At 38.2% G+C, this 22,662-nt stretch overlaps 1 protein-coding gene across 3 annotated transcripts in view; it reads left to right on the top strand.

The window, feature by feature from the left end:
- Positions 1-22,662, top strand: part of TRIP4 (thyroid hormone receptor interactor 4) — a 66,747-nt gene that overhangs the window by 6,794 nt on the left and 37,291 nt on the right. For 2 of the 3 annotated variants that reach the window (XR_006704055.1, XM_045447914.1), the window contains exons 4-7: positions 9,487-9,699; positions 11,354-11,432; positions 18,892-19,021; positions 22,093-22,308. Coding sequence is in view for 2 of the 3 variants with exons in the window: in XM_045447914.1 (XP_045303870.1) it covers positions 9,487-9,699; positions 11,354-11,432; positions 18,892-19,021; positions 22,093-22,308 (638 nt within the window). In the remaining variant the exon portion in view is untranslated. The remainder of the gene's footprint in view (positions 1-9,486; positions 9,700-11,353; positions 11,433-18,891; positions 19,022-22,092; positions 22,309-22,662) is intronic. The other variant, XM_045447915.1, reaches the window with a different exon arrangement.

The raw sequence follows: 22,662 nt of genomic DNA, 5'->3' as shown, positions 1-22,662 counted from the left end.
TCAGTGATGGTGAAGTTGTATTAAAACAAGAGCCCCTGTACACTACTGGTGGCAATGTTAATTGGTTTAAACTCTTTGGGGAACAGTTTGGTAGCATACATCAAGAACCAGAAATGTTCCTATCTTAATGACTTAATATGACCCAGAAATTTAACATAAGAAAGTAATCAGAATTGCACACAAAAGAACTATTGAAAATGTGAACTGATCTGTTTAGCAGTAAGAGAAAGACTAAAATTATACTTCCCTCATTTGATGGAATATCATTCAACTAATAAAATTGTTTACCAGAATGTATCATTTGGGAAAACATTTGTCATAAAATATTGAGTGACAAATGTGTGAACGAAATATGTAGGTTTGATTTTTTTGTGTTTAAAAAAATTTTTTTTAATGTTTACTTATTTTAGAGAGAGAGACAGAGAGAGCCAGCATGAGTGGCAGAAGGGCAGAGAGAGAGGGAGAATCTGAACCAGGCTCCAGGCTTCATTCGGCTCAGGTCGTGATCTCATGGTTAGTGGGTTTGAGCCCCACATTGGGTTCTGTGCTGACAGCTTGGAGCCTGAAGTCTGCTTCAAATTCTGTGTCTCCCTCTCTCTCTGCCCCTCTCCTTCTCCTGCTCTCTCTCTCAAAAATAAATAAAACATTAAAAAAAGGTCTTTTTAAGTTTTTTTTTAATTGATTTTTTGCCTTTAAAAAATACTTGGAGTGCCTGGGTGGCTTAGTTGAGTAATCAACTCTTGATTTCAGCTTAGGTCGTGATCTCACAGTTGGTGGGATCAAGCTCTGAGTCCAGCTGCAAGCTGAGGGTGGAGCCTGCTTGGGATTCTCTCTTTCTGTCTCCCTCTTCACCTTTCCTGCTCATGCATGTGCTCTCTCTCACAAAAAAACAAAAAAAACTTACTCTATACACACACAAACATTTTCACATGCACACACATAGAAAGACTGAAGGAAAATGTTAAAAATGGTGTTTCTTCAGGTGTTATGACAATAAATGTTTTAATTTTTCCTCTTTATACTCTATTTTCCTCTTTATACTATATTTTCTATTTTTTTTTACTTTTTTACAATGAACAAGAATAGCCTTCCTAAAAACCAGCTTAATTGAGGTGTAATTAAATACATATGTAATTGTACATATTTAAGATATACAATTTGATAAGTTTTTTAACCATCTTAGTTTTTTAAATGTATACTTTAGTAGTGCTAAAAGTATTTTCATATTGTGCAATAGATCTCCAGAACTTTTTCATCTTGTAAAGCTGAAACTCTGTACCAGTTAAATAGCTCTCCATTTCTCTTGCTGCCAGTCCCTGTCAACTACCATTCTACTTCCTGTTTCTGTGAATTTGCTTTACGTCTAAATGGAATCAAGCAGTATTTGTCTTTTTGTGCCTGGCTTATTTCATTTAACATAATGTTCTCAAGGCTCGTTTATGTTGTAGCATATGACAGAATTTCCTTTTTTTTTTTTTTTTAATTTTTTTAATGTTTATTTAGTTTTGAGAGAGAGAATGTATGAGCAGGGGAGGAGCAGAGAGAGGGATACAGAGAATACAAAACAGGCTCCATGCTGTCAGCAGAGAGCCTGACATGGGGCTCGAACTTGTGAACTGTGAGATCATGATCTGAGCCAAAGTCGGGTGCTTAACCGACTGTGCCACCCAAGTACCCCAGTTCATAACATTTTTTATATTTGCTTCAGGTCTTTTCTTTTTCCTTTTTTTTTTTAAAGTTTATTTATTTATTTATTTTGAGAGAGAGAGAGAGAGAGCAAGCGAGCATCTGTGCAGGGGAGGGGCAGATAGAGAAGGAAAGAGAATCCCAAGCAGGCTCCGTGCTGTCAGTGCAGAGCCCAACTAGGAGCTTGAACTCAAAATCCATGAGATATGACTGGGCTGAAATCAAGGATCGAATGCTTAACCAACTGGGCCACCCAGGGGCCCCAGGTCTTTTCTTTAAGAATGAATGAATGAATGAATGAATGAATGAATGAATGAATGAGGGGTGCCTGGCTTGCTCAGTCAGTAGAGCATGCAGCTCTTGATCTCAGGGTTGTGAGTTCGAGCCCCATTTTGGGCATAGAGATTACATAAAATAAATAAAATAAATGGACGCTTACTAAGAATGTTGAAATTCTCTTTGTTCTTTCTACCCAGTGGTTCTTGATTTTGCCCCCCAGGAAATGTGTCTGGCAGCATTTTGGCTGGCACAGCATGGGGCAAAGGGGTACTACTGCCATCTAGTGAGTAGAAGCCAACGATACTGTTAAACATCCTACTTACCATAGGGCATCCTCCACAAAAAAGAAACAGTAGTGCTTAGGTTGAGAAACTAATACACAGTTCTGTTTCCTCCTGCCCTACAGATGATTACTATCTTGAATTTGGTGCGAATCTTAAAATCAGTAGTCTATTTTTTCGTATATAGGAATATATTAACAGCATATAGTATAATATACTATAGTATAGTATAGTATAGTACATTTTTAAAATGTAAGTAAATAGACGGGGCACCTACATGGCTCAGTTGGCTAAGCCTCCGACCTGATTTTGGCTCAGGTCATGATCTTGGGTTCGTGAGATCAAGCCCCGCTTTGGGCTCTGTGCTGAAAGCCCAGAGCCTGCTTGGGATTTTCTCTCTCCCTCTCTCTCTGCCCCTCCCTTGCTTATGCTCTCTTTGTCTCTCTCAAAATAAATAAATAAACATTAAAAAAAGATAACCATAGTCCATACCTGGATGGCTGCACTATGGAATATTTAAAAAAAAAAAAAAAAAAAAAGTAGGCTAATAACATAATGTCATTTTGCAGATGCTTTTTAAAAACTTTTTGAGAGCAATCTGTGGTATACATAGATTTGGTTTGTTTCTCTTAACTCAAGATTCCACTGATTCAGTTTCTCCATTAAGTCATAAGTGCACTTTTATCTTGTTTATAATAGTTTGCTGTTGTGAAAACTGCAGTGAATATTCTTGTATGTATTTCCTTCAGGTACATTTGAGAATTGTTACTATTTACCTGTTACTAGAATTACTGGGTTATGGGCTTTGTTAATTTTTCTTTTATTGAAACTACCAATTTTTAAAATTATTTTTAAAAGTTTTTTAAAAATACTTATTTATTTATTTTTGAATTTTTTTAATGTTTGTTTATTCTTGAGAGAGAGAGCAGGGGAGGGACAGAGAGAAAGGGAGACACAGAATCTGAAGCAGGCTCCAGGCTCTGAGCTGTCAACACAGAGCCCGATGCGGGGATCAAACTCACGAACCATGAGATCATGACCTGAGCTGAAGTCAGACGCTTAACCAACTCAGCCACCCAAGCGCCCCTAGTGTTTATTTTTGAGAGAGAGAGAGAGAGAGAGAGAGAGAGAGAGAGAGAGGGAGAAAAAGGTACCATGAGTGGGGGAGAGCAGAGAGAGAGAGAGAGAGTGAGACACAGAATCTGAAATAGGCTCCAGGCTCTGAGCTGTCAGCACAGAGCCCAATGTGGGGCTTGAACTCTGAATGACGAGATCATGACCTGAGCTGAAGTCTGATGCTTAACTGACTGAGCCACCCAGGTGCTCCCAGTTAATTTCTAAAGTAGTTGTAACAATTTCATCCTCCTATCAAGGTAAGCAATTTCTCTTTTCTCCTTCTTTGCCAGTGTTTAATATTGTGAGGCCTTTAAAGTTTTGCCCTTTTTTAAATTTTTGTTTTTATTTATTTATTTTTTAAGTAATTGGTATACCCAAAGTGAGGCTTGATCTTGAAACTCCGAGATCATGAGTCACATACTCTATTGACTGAGGTGTTGACTAGCCAGGTGCCCCAAGTTTTGCCCATTTTAAGTATAATAAATAGTATTTAATTTTGCTTTGCACACACGTGAATTCTAAATAGAGACTCTGTCATTTGAATAGTTTGTTGATTTGTTTTTGATTTCCATTTTTTTTGGCCTTTTGGATTGTCATGAACTACTTATTCATATTCTTGATCTGCTTTTCTGCTGAGTTGATGGTCTTTTTCAAATTGTTTTATGGGAGTTCTTTATTCTATATATTACTTTAATACATAGATTTTTTTTTTAATTTGTTTATTTATTTTGAGAGAGAGAGAACGAACGAATCTCAAGCAGGCTCCTCACTGTCAGCACAGAGCCCGACTCGGGGCTTGATCTCACCAACTGTGAGATCATGACCTGAGCTGAGATCAAGAATCAGGCACTTAACCAACTGAGTCACCAAGATGCCCCTTATGTACTATTTTTTTATTATATGTGTTGTAGATATCTGCTGGTCTGTGTTTTTTGTTTGTGGTATCTTTTGACTCACAGGAATTTTTAAATTTATTGTAGTCAAATATATTGATCTTTTTCTTTGTTTTATGCTTTTTATAGCTTATTTAAGCTTTAAGGCATTTTCCCACCCTGAAGTGAAAAATATATTCTCCTAAATTTTCCTCTAATAGTTTAAAAGTTACAATTTTCACATTTAGGTTTGTAATCCATCTGAACATTATTTTGAGTAATTTTTTGTATTACTCTTATCAGCAAAATACTTGTTTTTAAAGTAGAAGTATTGGGTTGCCTGGGTGGCTCAGTTGGTTAAGCGTCCGACTTCGGCTCAGGTCATGATCTCACGGTCCGTGAGTTCGAGCCCCGTGTCGGGCTCTGTGCTGACAGCTTAGAACCTGGAGCCTGTTTTGGATTCTGTGTCTCCCTCTTTCTCTGACCCTCCCTGTTCATGCTCTCTATCTCTCTGTCTCAAAAATAAATAAATGTTAAAAAAAAATTAAAAAAAAATAAAGTAGAAGTATTACATAGACGTGTGTAAATATATATTTTATAAGTGGTGACTGCAAGTGTATAGAATCTTAATGTAAAAGTAAAATTCAGACCATAAAGAGAATATTTTCTGGTCAGAGTTATCAAATAATGGATAATAATTTTTTTTTCTTTTAAGTAAGCTCTGTGCCTAATGTGCTGCTTGAACTTACAACCCCAAGACCAAAAGTCACATGTTGAGCCAAACAGGTGCCCCACGTAATGGATAAAAATTTTAAAGTCTTATTTTGTTCTTTTAAAAATAGTCATGAAATAATAGCATACAATACATTAATGAACTTTTAATAAATTAATTTTTAACATCCAGGAGAGAAAGTTGTTGAAAACAACATGAAAACCATTATCTATGTTTTCTCCTTTGAGTCAGTTTCCTCAGGATGCTTTTTCACAAATTCCAGTTCAGTTTTTAAAAATTTTGAAGTTGTTGATAAATATTTTTTAAAACATTTTTTAACGTTTATTTTTGAAAGAGAGAGACAGAGCGTGAACAGGGGTGGGGCAGAGGGAGAGGGAGACACAGAATCTGAAGCAGGCTCCAGGTTCCAAGCTGTCAGTACAGAGCCCATCGGGGGCTTGAACTCAGGAATCATCACCCGCAAGATCATGACCCGAACCAAAGTCAGACGCTCAACCAACTGAGGCACCCCATTAAATATTTTAACATTTTATATTGCAATCTTTTTAAGTGTTTCTTTTTTATAATCATTTAATCGTTTAATCCATTTAGCCCTATGTTGCTTTAGTCTGTTTGGTCAACTTACTCATTTACCAATCCACATTAAAGAAGCTTGCTTTGACTATGCAATGTTTCTACAGCTACAACCTAGCTTTTTAGTTAAGTAAATGCCAATCTTAGTTTAACAAAGTATTTCAGTGTTTTTACTAATGGATCATAATGAATAAGGTACCTTGATGCTTGTTGTTATATAGGTTTCAAAAGGTAAAATAAAAACCATGGTTCACTCATAACTTCCCAGGCTTGGGTAGGGAAAGATCTTCAATTTAATAATGACTTAACTTTTGATTTCATATCTCTTAATGCTTTAAGAGCAGTTTATCCCTCAACAACCTGTTTCTGAGTCTGTATTTAATTCTTAAGTATTTTCTACTCATTAAGCAAACTTGGAAAATGATTTTGAAAAAATGGTTTATCTCTTACACAGGAATTTCTTGTTAGAGCTCCAGTGTATACTGAATTAGTGAGTACTGAACCATTACACATAGGAGAAATACAGGATTAGGTTTCTGTGAGCATCTGGTCACAATTTTATCAAACATTCAATACATAACCTTATTTTATGTGTGTTTCTGTTTAAAGACACTTTAATATATCTTGTTGATTTATTAACATTGAACTCAGAGCCAACAGCACTATAACTTACGCCTGAAGAAAGCTTATCTAACACATCTATTATATAAGGTACAGCCTTCTTGTGCTTAGGAATACTAGACAACATGTAAGCAGTATGCATGGGACCATTTTAAATGTTAGGATCACCAAGAAAAAGCACAAAAATGCAAAAAAAGTGATAGTAAATAGACTGAAAATAAGACACTTGTTTACAGCGTGACAGCTGAAACAAGAAGGCAGATCATTCCTTCGCTCAGCCTTAGCGGGAAATCTATACATTTAGAGGCTCAGATTTTTTGCCACCCTGCTCATGTCCACAAATGGTTGTAAAAGCACCTGGAGTATTGATTTGGGGGTTACAAATAGATTTTAGTTAGTAGGCAAATTCATAGACCTGGAATCATGAGTAATGATCAAGCTGTGTACTGACAGTTCCACTTTTGGTCCTGTAGGTAAATCTATCTCTATGTTCTATATGCAGTTCATTTGGTTATTTAGAAAATTCAGAAAATTGTTATGCATGTCTACTGTATGTCAAGAACTGATTTAGGCATTATACATTATAGCAGTAAATAAAACACTCTAGGTTTCTATGCTCTCCTAGAGGTTACATCTTAGTGGTTCAAAGGAAACATAGAAAAGACAGTTGGAAAAAAAAATTAATTATAGATTATAAAAACTGCCATGAAAGAAATAAAAAGGGCAATGTGATAGGCAGTAGTTGGTAGGAAGGGAGCTAGTTTAGGTAGAGTATTCAGGGAAAGCCTTTCAGAGGGAGTGAAATTATAGCTCAGAACTGAACAATGAAAAGGAGCCCTGGGGCGCCTGGGTGGCTCCATCGGTTAAGCGGCCGACTTCAGCTCAGATCATGATCTTGCGGTCCGTGAGTTCGAGCCCCGTGTCAGGCTCTGTGCTGACAGCTCAGAGCCTGGAGCCTGTTTCAGATTCTGTGTCTCCCTCTCTCTGACCCTCCTCTGTTCATGCTCTGTCTCTCCCAGTCTCAAAAATAAATAAAACGTTAAAAAAAAAAATTAGATAAAAGAAAAGGAGGCAGCATATAAAGAGATGGGCTAGGAACCATGCAGATTGAGTGAATGACAAGTGTAAAGGAGAGATGGAGACAGGTGTTTAGCAATTATCAGAAGCCTGTGTGGCTGGAGCATAGTGAACAGGGGAAGAGTGATATGTAGAAGAGATTGGAGAGCACCTGGAGGCCATATGTAAAGTTTTATAGGGCATTATAAGTAGCTTGGATTTTATTCTAAGCACAGTGGGAAGGCAGTGCATAGTTTTAAGCAGTGCAGTGATAGGCTATGAATTTTCTTACTTGTCCTGTTCTTCCTTTTTCTCCTGTATTTCTCAATATGTATTCATTGCCCATTATGTATATGGGAACTCATCAAAGCACAGCCCTCAAATACCTTATGTTAATGTTACTGGATAATTTAATGGGAGTCAAATACAAGTTTCTGCTTAGAGATTTTAATCTTCTCACCATGATCACTGACAGCCAAAAATATAATTGACTAGTTTGAAAAATGGCAGCCTGCTAGATTAGATAAAATCTTTAGCACTCTCTTAGATTTTAATTTTTACCTAAGTTGACTTCTATGGTATTATCTCTATATCTCAACTTCTGGCTTTGGGTATCTCAACTTCTAGCATGTCATAGCAAAGAATTGTTCTTTTCCTTGTAGTAATTTTCCCATCCACTAAAACTCTTGAAGATGTTTCTTCCCTGAAAAGGGAAAGCAAGAGGCATCTATATAAATAAGTGTTTGAATGTTTATGTCCCCCCCACCCAAATTTATATGTTGAAATGCTAGTGCGATTATATTAGGAAGTAGGGCCTTTGGGAGGTTCTTATGTCATGAAGGTAGAATCCTCATGAATAGAATTAGTGTTCTTGTAAAAGAGATCCCACAGAGCTTCCTTGCCCCTTTTGCTGTGTTAGGATACAGTGATCTAGAAGAAATCATTTCTGTGACCTGGATGAGGGCCCTCACCCAACCATGCTGGCACTCTGATCTTGGACTTCCAGCCTCTAGAACTGTGAGAAATAAATTTCTGTTGTTTATAAACTACCCAGTCTGTTATGTTTTGTTATAGCAGCTTGAATGGACTAAGATGCTGATAAATAAAGTTTTCTATTTAAACTTTTAATTTTACAACATATAGACAGAAGTGAACAGATGTATTTTCACAAACTGACCGAATCTTTATAGCCAGAAACAAAACATCACCCTTCCTCTAAAAGACCCCCATTTTGTCCCAAAAAATGATGTCCCTCCCCGGGGAAAACACCTTCCTGACTTCTAACACCATAGATTAGTTTTGCCTGCTTATGAATTTTGCATAAATGGGGCTATATAGTGTGTATTCTTTTGTTTGTGGCTTCTTTCAATCAACATGGTTTATGGGAATTAGCAATATTGTTTTGTATAGCTATACTTTTTCATTCTCATAGCTACCGACAATTCTATTAAGTGAATACATCAATCTGTTGAACATTTGGATAGTTTCCAGTTCCATTGCTGCAATGACATTCTTGTACATGTCTTCTGGTGAACATATTTACACATTTCTGTTGAGTATATATCCAAGAACTGAATTGCTGAGTCACAAGATATGCATATGTTCAGCTTTGGTAGATACCAGTTTACACTCCCACTGACAGTGTATGAAAGCTTTAATTGTTCTTGTATCCTTACCAGCACTCTTCTGTATTTTCTTTTTCAGTTTAGCCATTCTGGTTGGTATTGAATTTTGGTTTTCTTTTGCATTACCTTGATGAGTAATGAAGGGTAGCTTAAGTACCTTTTCCTGTGTCTGGTGGCCAGTTGGATATCTTCTTGAATGAAGTTCCTGTTTAGATAGTTTGCCCATTTTTCTATTGTGTCATGTGTCTTTTTCTTATTGAGTCTTTTTTTTTTTATTTTTCTTATTTTAAACCTGTATCATCTGCTTTTAGAGACATTTTTGTTTTTATGATCTCCACTTTAAGCATGCTTATATATGTCCCGTAAACAGCTTTTACTGCTAGATTTACCTTCTACCAGCTATAATAGGGGACTGAAAGCTACTAGCAAAAAAGGCAAGGTATATCAGGTAGCTTTTCTAGAATATAACCTTTCTTCAGACCCTTGATTATAACCCTTAGTTTGTGTTTCTCTCACTACCTTCTGTCATGGTTCCTAGGTAGTATATAAGTTGTCATTGAACAGAACTGAGGTTTTTCTTTTCTTGACTATTTTCATTGTCATTAATTTTTTTTATGTTATTTCTGATATCTTTGTACAATTAGGCACAGGAGAACAGCAGCTCCTTAAAGAAGAAGACAAAGTTTGTCAGTTTATACACAAAAGAGGGACAGGACAGGCTTGCAGTCCTGATTCCTGGTCGCCATCCTTGTGATTGCCTGGGCCAGAAGCACAAGCTGATCAATAACTGTCTGATCTGTGGGCGCATTGTCTGTGAACAAGAAGGTTCTGGCCCCTGCTTTTTCTGTGGCACTCTGGTAAATTGTTTCTTTTATATTTTATTTTACTATCTTTTGGTTGAGTACATAGGGACATTCACATCCTTAGTGATTTCTTTTTTCTTAGGAAATTTCTTCCCTCAAATGTCCAGTAAACTCTAGTAGCAGGAATTCGATTAATCAAGAAACCAAGGTTATATCTTAGTACTGAGGACTGTTAGTGAGAAGAGTTTTGAGTATATATATTGTTGAAGGCCCCAAGTCTTGTACTATAACATAATCCTCAGGTTATTATAGCTTCTATTTCCAGGACAACTCATCTCCATCTTCGTTGTCTGAGAGAATGATCTCAAGAGTGTGGTAGTAATGACTGTCTTACAAACACCCTAATGAGTTGTCTGCAAAGCTTATTCTGCCAGTTGAGCTGGTTGGCAGAAGCAATGGCATTTGATGTTGGTAAAGGCATCCATTTTATATATTGCCTTCTTTTCCCTTCTCTGGTGCCTTTATACAGTACACTCAAAAACTAAGCTGAAAAAAAAATAAGCTAGTAGTGGATGACCTGAAAAATGTAGTATCTACAACAAAAAATATAAAATGAAAAAATACATTCTTAAGTCAGCAGTAAATATCCTCTGATATGGGGCTTTCTGTAGAAAAACACCCTATAGCTGCTAGTGGGAACTTTGTGCCACTGCAGCAACCTGTAGGCAATTTCCATGTTTTCTGATAAATCTTTTGAATCCTTAAATTCAAGAAAGAGTAACGTAAAGCAGATTGGCCTTTGAAGTCTTGTAGTTTTATAAACTCAGTATGAAATTGGTTTGAAAGTAACTCCTTTTTTGCCTCCCTTATAATTGCAGTCATTTCGTAATAAATAGAACTTTTTCTTTGCTTAATATATTTATTATTTTATAAGTAGGTAGTATTCAAAGACAAATGAAATATGTATAGTATAAAAGACTAGTTTTCACTGGTGGCACTGTAATTTGCTTTTTCTGGTTCTTTCTAATAAGACATCTGTTTATAATTTCTTTTGTAAGACTTGGATTAAATGATTAGAACTGGAAGTCTTTTTTCTTTTTTTTTTTCTTTTTTTTCTTTTTTTTTTTTTTTTTCCAACATTTATTTTATTTTTGGGACAGAGAGAGACAGAGCATGAACGGGGGAGGGGCAGAGAGAGAGGGAGACACGGAATCAGAAACAGGCTCCAGGCTCTGAGCCATCAGCCCAGAGCCTGACGCGGGGCTCGAACTCCCGGACCGCGAGATCGTGACCTGGCTGAAGTCCGACGCTTAACCGACTGCGCCACCCAGGCGCCCCTGGAAGTCTTTTTTAAAAAAAAAGTATTATATTTTTTCCCCAATATTCAATGATGGCAAATCTTTGTCCTTTGAAAGTAGGTTAGATTTTTTTTCTTTTTTTTTTTCTTTTTTTTTTAGCTATCAAATCATTTAGGGACACTTCCAATGAGATCAGTTTTTTCTATGGTTCACGTAAGAAGGGAAAAATCGAAAGAGACCAAGGCAAACTCATTTGGATATGTATATTTTTGTTAGGTTTAGATAACAAAAAGCAGCAATGGTCTCATTTTATTGCCATATCTCGTGTAATTTGAGGTTACTTTTTAGATATATTAAGACAAAATTAATGTAACTATTGGATCACGTGTCTTGTTCTTGTTACTTTATAGGTATGTACTCGTGAAGAACAGGATATTTTACAGCGTGACTCAAACAAAAGCCAGAAATTGCTGAAGAAGCTAATGTCAGGTAGGCAACAATGTTCTGATTGGATCACCATGGTGATGAATACATTTTGTTGTGTCTGTGATTGTTTTTCTTGTATACTGGTATGCAAGATGCAGTTTATTTACTCATTTACCCTACAGGTGTTTAAAAAAATTTTTTTTTATATTATTTTTTTTTGAGAGAGAGAGAGAGAGAAGTGGATAAGGGGCAAAGAAAGAGGGAAAGAAAGAATCACAAGCAGTTTCCATGCTGTCAGAGTAGAGCCTGATGTGGGGCTCGATCCTAGGATCTACGAGATCATGACCTGAGCCAAAATCAAGAGAAGGATGGTTAATTGACTGAAGCACCCAGGTGCTTCTCTCAGCATTTATTTTATATTTTTTAAAAATGTTTATTTATTTATTTTGTGCAAGAGAGAAAGCGTGCACATGAACAAGGGAGGGGCAGAGAAAGGGAGAAAAAGAACCCAAGCAGGCTCCATGCTGTCAGCACAGAGCTCAATGCAGGGCTCAGTCTCTTGAAACGTGTGATTACGACCTGAGCTGAAAGCAAGAGTCAGAGGCTTAACCAGCTAAGCCACCCAGGCACCCCTACAAGCTTTTATTTATTTAAAAAGTGTTGGGGCGCCTGGGTGGCTCACTTGGTTAAGCGACCGACTTTGGCTCAGGTCATGATCTCGCAGTTTGTGAGTTCGAGCCCCACGTCGGGCCCTGTGCTGACAGCTCAGAGCCTGAAGCCTGCTTTGGATTCTGTGTCTCCCTCTCTCTCTGCCCCTCCCCCACTCATGCTCTGTCTCTCTCACTCTCAAAAATGAATAAATGTTAAAAAATTTTTTTTAAGTGTTAAAGCCACATAACATTGAGTAAAAAACTAATAATAATATTGGATTATAACTGAGATAATAAAATTAATGTCCTGAATTAAATGAATAAGTTAATAAATAGGGGAGAAGTGTTAGCTTTTTCTTATAGAAAAATTCCAATTAATAATGTGAAGGAATGAGGGTTGTAGAAAATCGCCATTTAGAATACCACAGCAGTAGTAATTGCTACAGGCAAGATCCACCAATGGATGCTAAAACTGGGATGAAAAGTTAAAGAATAGCAGATTTGCAAAGTCATGAAAAACCAGGAAAGACTGAAGATTGTCACAGATTAGACGATAACTGAGGAGTCATGACAAGTAACTGTAATGTAGGATCCTGAATTGGATCCCAGAACAGGAAAATAACATTAATGGAAAAAATGTTGGAATCCAAATGAAGACTGTAATTTAATTGATAGTATTATAGTAAGCTATATTACAAAGCTGTAGTCATCAAGACAGTATGATACTGGCACAAAAACAGACACATAGATAGAAAACCCAGAAATGGACCCACAACTATATGGTCAACTAATCTTTGACAAAGCAGGAAAGAATATCCTGTGGAACAAAGACAATCTCTTTAACAAATGGTGTTGTGAAAACTGGATGGCGACCTGCAAATGAATGAAATTGGACCACTTTCTTACACTATACACAAAAATAAATTCAAAATGGATGAAATTCCTAAATGTGAGACAGGAAACCATCAAAATCCTACAGAAGAACACAGGCAACAACCTCTTTGACCTCTGCCAGAGTGACTTCTTACTACACACCTCGCCAAAGGCAAGGGAAATAAAAGCAAACATGAACTACGGGGACTTCATCAAGATAAAAAGCTTCTGCACAGTGAAGGAAACAACAAAACTAAAAGGCAACCCACGGAATGGGAGAAGATACTTGGAAATGACTTCTGATAAAAGGTTAGTATCCAAAATCTATAAAGAACTTCTAAAGCCCAGCACTCAAAAAACATCACCCAGTTAAGAAATGGGCAGAAGACACGAATAGACACTTTTTCAAAGAAGACATCCAGATGGCTAATAGACACATGAAAAGATGCTCAACATCATTCATCATCAGGGAAATACAAATCAAAACCACAGTGAGATACCACCTCACACCTGTCAGAATGGCTAAAATTACCAACACAAGAAACAATAGCTGTTGACAAGGATGCAGAAAAAGGGGAACCCTCTTGCACTGTTGGTGGGAATGCAACTGGTGCAGCCACCCAGATGTTCATCGACTGATGAATGGATAAAGATGTGGTATACATATACAATGGAATATTACTCAGCCATCAGAAAAGAATGAAATCTTGCCATTTGCAACAACGCAGATGCTAAGGGAGGTAAGTCAATGAGAGAAAGACAAATACTCTATGATTTCACTCATGTGGAATTTAAGAAACAAACCAGATGAATATATGGGAAACAGGGGGAAAGAGGTGATAGGGAAACAAACCACAAGAGATTCTTAACTGTTGGGGAACAAACTCTGGGTTGATGGGGAGAGGTGGGTGGGAGATGGGCTAGATGGGTGATGGGTACTAAGGAGGGCACTTATTGTGATGAGCACTGGGTTTGTAGGTAAGTGATGAATCACTGAATTCACCTGAAACCAATATTGCATGGTATGTTAACTAAAATTTAAATTAAAAAAAAGGATATGATTGTTAATTTCTTTTGATAATTGTACTATGGTTATGTGAGATAAGGTATTAGCATTAAGGGAAACTGACAGAAAGTTATACAGAACTTTTTTTTTTTTTGCCACTCTTTTCTAAGTCTTTTTTTAATAATTTTTTTTTTTTTTTTTTTTTTTTTTTTTAGTTTATGTTTTGAGAGAGTGCAGGGAAGAGGCAGAGAGAGAATCCTGAGCAGGCACCCTACTGTCAGTGCAGAGCCTGATGCAGGGCTCAAACTCAAAACCTGTGAGATCATGACCTGAGCTGAAACCAAGAGTCAGACACTCAACCAACTGAGCTACCCAGATGCCCTTTTCTATGTCTTTTATAGTTGAAAAACACTTAATAAAAATTGTTAAGGACACGGGTGCCTGGCTGGCTCAGGCAGTGGAGCATGCAACTCTTGATCTTAGGGTTGTGAGTTCGAGCCCCACTCTGGGCACCTGAGTGGGTCAGTCAGTTAAAAGTCGAGCTTTCGATTTTGGCTCAGGTCATGATCTCATAGCTCTAGCCCTGCCCTGAGCTCTTTGCTCTTAGCACAGAGCCTGACTCAGATCCTCTGTCCCCTTCTCTCTCTGCCTCCCCCCTGTTCACATTCTCTCTCTCAAAAATAAATGAACATTTTAAAACAATAAAATTTTGGGGGGGCACCTGGGTGGCTCAGTTGGTTAAGCGTCCAACTTTAGCTTAGGGTAGCACAGTTGGTTAAGCATCCAACTTCAGCTCAGGTCATGATCTCACAGTTTGTGACTTGGAACCCCAAATTGGGCTCTCTCTTGTCAGTGCAGAGCCTGCTTGGGATCATCTGTCTCCCTCTGTCTCTGCCCCTCCCCCGCTCTTGCACACACTCTATTTCTCTCTCAAGAATACATAAACATTTGGGGCTCCTAGGTGGCTCAGTTAGTTAAGCATCCAACTTTGGCTCAGGTTGTGACCTGCCCGTGGGTTCAAGCCCCACATCAGGCTCTGTGCTGACAGCTTGGAGCCTGGATCCTTCTTGGGATTCTGTGTCTCCCTCTCTTTCTGCCCCTCCCCTGCTTACGTTCTGTCTCTCAAAAATAAATAAAACATTAAACAAACATTAAAAAGGTCTTAAAAATATTTAAGGGCATTAAGAATCAAAAAAAATTTTTTTTTAATATTTATTTTTGAGAGAGAAAGACAGAGCATGAGTGGGGGAGGGGCAGATAGAGAGGGAGACGCAGAACCCCAAGCAGGCTCCAGGCTCCCAGCTGTCAGCACAGACCGATGTGGGGCTCGAACCCACGAGCCATGAGATCATGACCTGAGCCAAAGTCAGATACTCAACCAACTCAGCCACCCAGACGCCCCTGAAAAAAATTTTTTTGGATGTTTATTTATTTATTTTGAGAGAAATAACAAGCAGGGGAGGGGCAGAGAAAGAGGGAGACAGAGAATCCCAAGCAGGCTTTGCACCAACAACGTGAGCACAATTCAGAGTTTGATCTCATGAACCATGAGATGGTGACCCAAGCTGAAATCAAGAGTTGGTTGCTTAGCTGCCTGAGCCACCCAGGCGCCCCAGGACATTTTTAAAAGGAAAAACAATGTATCCATTACTTTCCACTAATGCAAATTTTTGTTTTTGCTTTAGTTCATAGTTTGTTTGTTTGTTTGTTTTCATTAAAAATTGGTTGGGGGGGCCCCTGGGTGGCTCAGTCGGTTAAGCCTCTGACTTCGGCTCAGGTCATGATCTCACGGTCTGTGGGTTCGTGCCCCGCATCGGGCTCTGTGCTGACAGCTCAGAGCCTGGAGTCTGTTTCAGATTCTGTGTCTCCCTCTTTCTCTGACCCTCCCCTGTTCATGCTCTCTCTGTCTCAAAAATAAATCAATGTTTAAAAAAAATAATAAAAAATAAAAATTGGTTGGTATTAGTGATCATAGTGTGTATAGGATTTTGTTTTCCTGTTTTTCTTTTGTTTTCATTTTTCTCTATTAGTATTTTATAATTTCTATATTGCTATATATTCTTCACATTTATTGATTTTAGTGGCCCAAAATAGTCTATTAACTTGATTTATTGTAATTTGATCACCTACTTCCAGTTACTGAAAATTTTGACTCTTCAAAAATTATAAATATTACAGTCACCTTTGTTAATGTATCTTTCAATTTATTGCTTTGGGAAAAATTCCCAAGAATGGGATTATTGAGTCAAAGATTATTTTTGGTTTTTTTTTTGGTTTTTTTTTGTTTTAAATTAATCTCTACACCCAGCATGGGGCTTGAATTCACAACCCTGAGATCAAGGGTTGCATGTTCCACCAACTGAGCCAACTAGGCGCCCAAAGAAGATGAGTTTTATTTATTTACTTTTTATTTTTTTAAGAATATTATTTTTTTTTAAACTGAAGTATAGTTGATACACAATGTTATATTAGTTTCAGGTATACATAGCTTAGTGATCGGCGATTGTACATGTTATACTATGCTCACCACCACAAATGTAGCTACCATCTGTCACCATATGATGCTATGAAAATACCATTGAGTAGATTCTGTATGTTGTACTTTTCTTCCTTAATCAGTCTGTGACCAGAAGCCTGTACCTCCCACTCCCATTCATACCTTTTTGCCTGTCTCTCAATCCATCTCCCCTCTGGCAGCCACCAGTTTGTTCTCTGCATTTAGGGGTCTGTTTCTGCTTTTTGTTTTTTTTTTTAGATTCCACATATAAGTGAAATCATATGGTATTTGTCTTTAATATGATCATTTTTGACACTTAAAATGTATTTGCCACATTACTTTACCAAAATATTGTATCAGTCTACAACAGCATAATGACTAAAATCTGTCACTATTGAATTTTGACATTTCAAATATTTTTATTTTTGTAGTTAATTATTTTATTGAAGAGGTTGAACATTATCTTCATATTTATTCAGTTAGAATTTCTTTAAGGTCATTATTATGAGAAAAGGTAGTTATAAATGCCTTTTTTAAAAAAATATTTTAAAATGTTTATTTTTAAGAGAGAGAGAGACAGAGTGTGAGTGGGGTGGGGCAGAGAGAGAAGGAGACAGAATCCAAAGCAGGTTCCAGGCTTCAAGCTGTCAGCAGAGAGCCTGATGCAGGGCTTGAACTCATGAATCACAAGATCGTGACCAGAGCCAGAGTCAGAAGCCTAACCAACTGAGCCACCCAGGTGCCCCCTAAGTGTTTTTCTTATGTTCAGAACACAAGAATCTCTGTTTCTCTCTCTCTTTAGTCTTTTTTTAAAATGTTTATTTGTTTGTTAGAAAGCATGTACGTGTGCGAACAGGGAAGGGGTAGAGAGAGGGATACAGAGGATCCGAAGTAGGCTCTGAGCTGTCAGCACAGAGCCGAATGGGGCTCGAACCCACAAACTGTGAGATCATGACCCGAGCCAAAGTTTGATGCTTAACCACCTGTCCCTCATGCGCCCCTTTCGTTTTAATCTTTTTTTTTTTTTTTTAATTTTTTTTTTTTCAACGTTTATTTTTTATTTTTGGGACAGAGAGAGACAGAGCGTGAACGGGGGAGGGGCAGAGAGAGAGGGAGACACAGAATCAGAAACAGGCTCCAGGCTCTGAGCCATCAGCCCAGAGCCCGACGCGGGGCTCGAACTCCCGGACCGCGAGATCGTGACCTGGCTGAAGTCGGACGCTTAACCGACTGCGCCACCCAGGCGCCCCTCGTTTTAATCTTAAGAGAGAGTTTTGATAGGAATTTGAACAGGCCTGGAGTTTGAAATAAGCATAAGGTCAGCCTTAATTATAGCCTCGTTGTTTTCCTAATGCATCTTAGATCTTGGCTTTATCATAATTCATGGCTCTCTTTTCTGTGATATATAGGTTTATGGTTTGCTGTCATGTAGGAGATTACACATGGGCTGAGGAATGAATGTTGGCTTTAGAGTTAGACCTAAGTTTAAATGTTGTTTCCACCTTTTAATTTCTGAGTGACTCAGTAAGTATATTATTGTCTCTAAACTTTAGTTTCTTTTTTTATAAAACAAAGATAATATAAACTGTCTTACACAGTTATTGGGAGAATTAAATAATATATGTTAAGTACCTTAGCATCTAATAAGTTTTCAGTATTAAAAAAAAATTTTTTTTAATGCTTATTTTTGAGAAAGAGAGAGATCAAGCACAACCGGGGGAGGGGCAGAGAAAGGGAGACACAGAGTCTGAAGCATTCTCCAGGTTTTGAGCTGTCAGCACAGAGCCTGATGCAGGGCTCAAACCCACGAAATGTGAGGTCATGATCTGAGCCAAAGTTGAACGCTTAACTGACTGAGCCACCCAGGCGCTCTTCAGTATTCATTTCTGTCCCTTTCCTGTAATTTCTACTCTTTTTCCTTCCATTGTCTATTTTTTAATTTTGCTATGTCTAAGTATGTTTATTTTTTTAAAGTTTATTTATTTTGAGATCGCGAATGGGGAAAAGGCAGAGAGAGGGAGAGAGAGAGAATCCCAAGCACGCTCTGCACTGTCAGCACAGATCCCCACATGTGTCTCAAACTCATAAACCATGAAATCATGACCTGAGCCCAAATCGAGGGTCAGATGGTTAACCGACTGAGATGCCCAGGCACCCCTGAAAGTATGTTTAAAGGTTGTAGTCACCCCTACTTAATGAATCTTTTCCTTTACATGGCATTTTTATATTGTTTAACAGTTTGGTACCCTTAGTGATCCAAATTTCCACATGGGAAGGAGTGGATCTTAGTGTTTCCTGAAAACCAATCTTGTGTGAAGCCCTGCTTGGTGCTTAATAAGTAAAGCCTAGCCTGTGTTATTTGTTTTTCATTGAAATGAAGGCTGTCAGCCATTTAGAACAGAGCCAGATCTTCTGATATTTTGTTCTTTGCTGCACAGTGATACAACTAATTTATATTACAGTCTGATACCATTTGGTTTCCTTATTGAATTTCAGGGACGGAGAATTCTGGAAAGGTGGACATCTCTACCAAGGACCTTCTTCCTCATCAAGAATTGCGAATTAAGTCTGGTCTGGAGAAGGCTATTAAGCATAAGGACAAACTGTTAGAATTTGACAGAACTAGGTATGTGGTTAGAATAACAAATGCTAAGAAATAGAGTGGTCTACATATCCTGGCCATTAAAACATTATTCTGGAACTTGATACCTTTTTACAGTGAAGTATGAAAGATTCACAGCAAAAGAAGAGCTCTGCTACATAGGAGGCCTACATCTTGCTTTTGAATTCATGTTTGAGTAAGATAGGTTCCCATAAAGAGCATCTTACCCTGCAACATTTTTAAATTTTTGCCAGATGCTAGTACTAGTATACCGCCAGAAAGTTGATTTGGGTTGACAGAATTCCCCAGTTGTTTTCCTTGCAGCCATTCATTCCATCAGTCACCATATGTTAGAGTACCTACCATGTGCAAACGACTGTGCTGGGCTCTGGAAGATCTATAAGAAATTGCTTCTGAAAGAGCATAGGTAGTGGCATATCCTGGGAAGGCCTGGTTTACCCTTCCCTTTCCCGTTAACACTAAATTTGTTTTCTGATTTAATGATCAGTGTATTAAAATGTCCCTAAATTTAGGGCGGATAAGGTGGCTCAGTCAGTTGAGTGTCCAACTCTTGATATCGGCTCAGGTCTTGATCTCAGGGTCATGAGTTCGAGCCCTGTGTTGGGCTCTGCCAGACGTGGAGCCTACGTTAAAAAAAAAAAAAAGTTCCTAAATAGGCTTTTACACTCCTACACTTTTGTCATTTAGCCCATTGACTTCTCTGTAGGAGACAGTTTTATCAATTTATTAGTTCATTTTTTCTTTCTCTTTCACCTTTTTCTTCTTTTAGACAAAATATGTATTGAAAGCCAGTTAGTGGTAAAAAATGTTTAAATAGGACTTATACATTCATTTCTCAAATGGCCATGTGGGAATCTGTGAGGGTCCTTGGACCCTGAATCTCCTGTGTATTGTAACTGACCTAGGAGTCTATTCCTGGCATTATAAGTTTTTGGTTAGACATACTTCCTCCTTCCAAACCCTTTGCTGTAAATCTGAGATACAACTTTGAAAGCTTTTTTTTTTTTTTTAACGTTTATTTATTTTGAGACAGAGAGAGACAGAGCATGAACGGGGGAGGGTCAGAGAGAGAGGGAGACACAGAATCTGAAACAGGCTCCGGGCTCTGAGCAGTCAGCACAGAGCCCGACGCGGGACTCAAACTCACAGACAGTGAGATCGTGACCTGAGCCGAAGTCGGACGCCTAACCAACTGAGCCACCCAGGTGCCCCATAAAGCTTTTTTTTTTTAAGTTTATTTATTTTTGAGATAGAGCAGGGGAGGGGCAGAGAGAGAAGGAGGGAGAGAATCCCAAGAAGGCTCCATGTTGTCAGCGCAGAGCGTGACACTGGGCTCAAACTCAAGAACCGTGAGCTCATGACATGAGCCAAAATCCAGTCAGATACTGAATTGACTGAGCCACCCTGGTGCCTTGAAAGCTATTTTTCTTTTTAATTTTTTTTTTTTTAATTTACACCCAAATTAGTTACCATATAGTACGACAATGATTTCAGGAGTAGATTCCTTAATGCCCCTTACCCATTTAGCCCATCCCCCCCCCCCAAAACCCCTCCAGTAACCCTCTGTTTGTTCTCCATAGTTAAGAGTCTCTTATGTTTTGTTCCCCTCTCTGTTTTTATATTATTTTTGTTTCCCTTCCCTTATGTTCATCTGTTTTGTCTCTTAAAGTCCTCATATGAATGAAGTCATATGATACTTGTCTTTCTCTGACTAATGAAAGCTATTTCTGAAGTAAGCCCATCACAAGGTTTGTAACTCCTATTCACTCAATATTTATTATTATTATTATTTTAATGTTTATTTTTGAGAGAGAGAGGGAGAGAGACCATGTGTGTGTGAGTTGAGGAGGAGCAGAAAGGGGAGCCAGAGGACCTGAAATGGGCTCCACGTTGACAGCAGAGAGCCCAGTGTGGGGCTCGAACTCACAAACTGAGATCATGACCTGAGCCAAAGTTGGATGCTCAATCGACTGAGCCACCCAAGCACCCCTACTCTTAATCTTTTAAGTATCACTTCTAGCCCTACTCAATAAAACTGTCATTAGAAATAGAATTAGCAATGGAGTACATTTCTTGGTAAATAGAAACTAGAAAAGGGTCTGTCTCCACAGATATTGCTCCTTTTCTTGTGTGTTCCAGGATACTAGTTTCATTATTTAGGTTCACATATAGGACAGGTTTCTCCTGAGCTCTCTGAAACTTCCCACTCTCAGTCTACTTTAAAACTTGTATAATTCCAGCCATGTCCTGAAAAACTGAAATCAGTATATGAATCTGATTTCAGTATTTCCCTATGCCTTTGTATATCACTAATTTGTAATAATTAGGCACGGAGTCAATTGTGACTGGATTTGTGCATTTGGAGTAGTCAGTTAACTTCTGTGAGCCCCACCCCAAGTTCATTATCTGTAGAATGAGAGAATTGGGTCATTAAAATTCCTTCTAGTTCTCAGTTTCTTTGTTGATATGATCTTAGAAATAGGTCTGATTGACATATCTTAGAATTTGATCCAGTGTTTTAGTGAGGGACAAGTGATAAGATGGGGGAGGGGGGGCAAGGGGTACTGACATATAGTAGTGGTAGGGTTGTAGGATGTCCTAAGAGTAAGCCATGGGCCTTAAACTGTCCAGAATAGAACTCTTTAAGTTTCTAAGGGAAAGGCAGCAGTTGGGACTAGCAGGAATCGACTGGACCCCAGTTGTTGAGGGACTAGGATAGTGAGTAAGCTGCCAAGACATGAACTCAGATGCAGCAAAACCAGGTGATAACCCAGTTATGGCTGGACTAGTGAGAAAGAGTTAGAAGAACAATGGGTTGTGAGGCTGTGTCTTTTTCTGCCTGAAGGTGAGATTAGTTTTATGAGCTGAGCTAGGCCTGCTGTGGGGATAAGGTACATGCTGAAGCTGGGGACCAAGCAGAGCTTGACCTTATTATGGAACTTTTTCGGGCATCTGTGTTTGAGATACTTTTCAGGATAGCAGAGAGTAAACTGCCTTAAACAGTTTTCCAGTAATCAAGTCCCTGTTTTGTCAACAGGTAACCCAATTGACATGTGTTCTCTTTATCTCCTTAGCATTCGAAGGACGCAAGTCATTGATGATGAGTCAGATTACTTTGCCAGTGATTCTAACCAGTGGTTGTCTAAAATTGAGCGGGAGACCCTGCAAAAACGAGAGGAGGAGCTGAGAGAATTTCGACATATGTCTCGGCTCTCTAAGAAAATCACCATTGACTTTGCAGGCAGGAAGATCGTGGAAGATGAAAATCCTCTAGCAGAGTATCACAGCAAGTAAGTGGGCAGCACCAGAAAGGGTCTGGGAGGGGGCATTTTGTCTAAAAAGGATTTGCCCCCTCTCATGGATCTGTTATTTTTGTTGATTTTAAAAATAATACATTCATTTGGAATAGAAAAATGTAAGAGTGGCTAAGAAAATTTTGAAAATGAACAGTGAGGGTAACTTTCCCAGATAATTACTATAGTTTGATAAAAAACTTTTTAAACAATGAGGTGCCATTTGGTCATGGGAATGTAAAGGAATCCAGAACAAAACCTGCATTGTATGTGTTTGTGTGTATACATGTGTAAATTAGTAATTAAAGCAGGTAGCATTTCTAAATAATAAGGAAAGGGTTAAATACATGC

The sequence above is a fragment of the Leopardus geoffroyi genome, chromosome B3, assembly GCF_018350155.1.
Source record: "Leopardus geoffroyi isolate Oge1 chromosome B3, O.geoffroyi_Oge1_pat1.0, whole genome shotgun sequence".
Lineage (NCBI taxonomy): Eukaryota > Metazoa > Chordata > Mammalia > Carnivora > Felidae > Leopardus > Leopardus geoffroyi.
The sequence above is the reverse complement of the archived record's forward strand: the minus strand, read 5'-3'. Positions and strand labels throughout refer to the sequence as shown.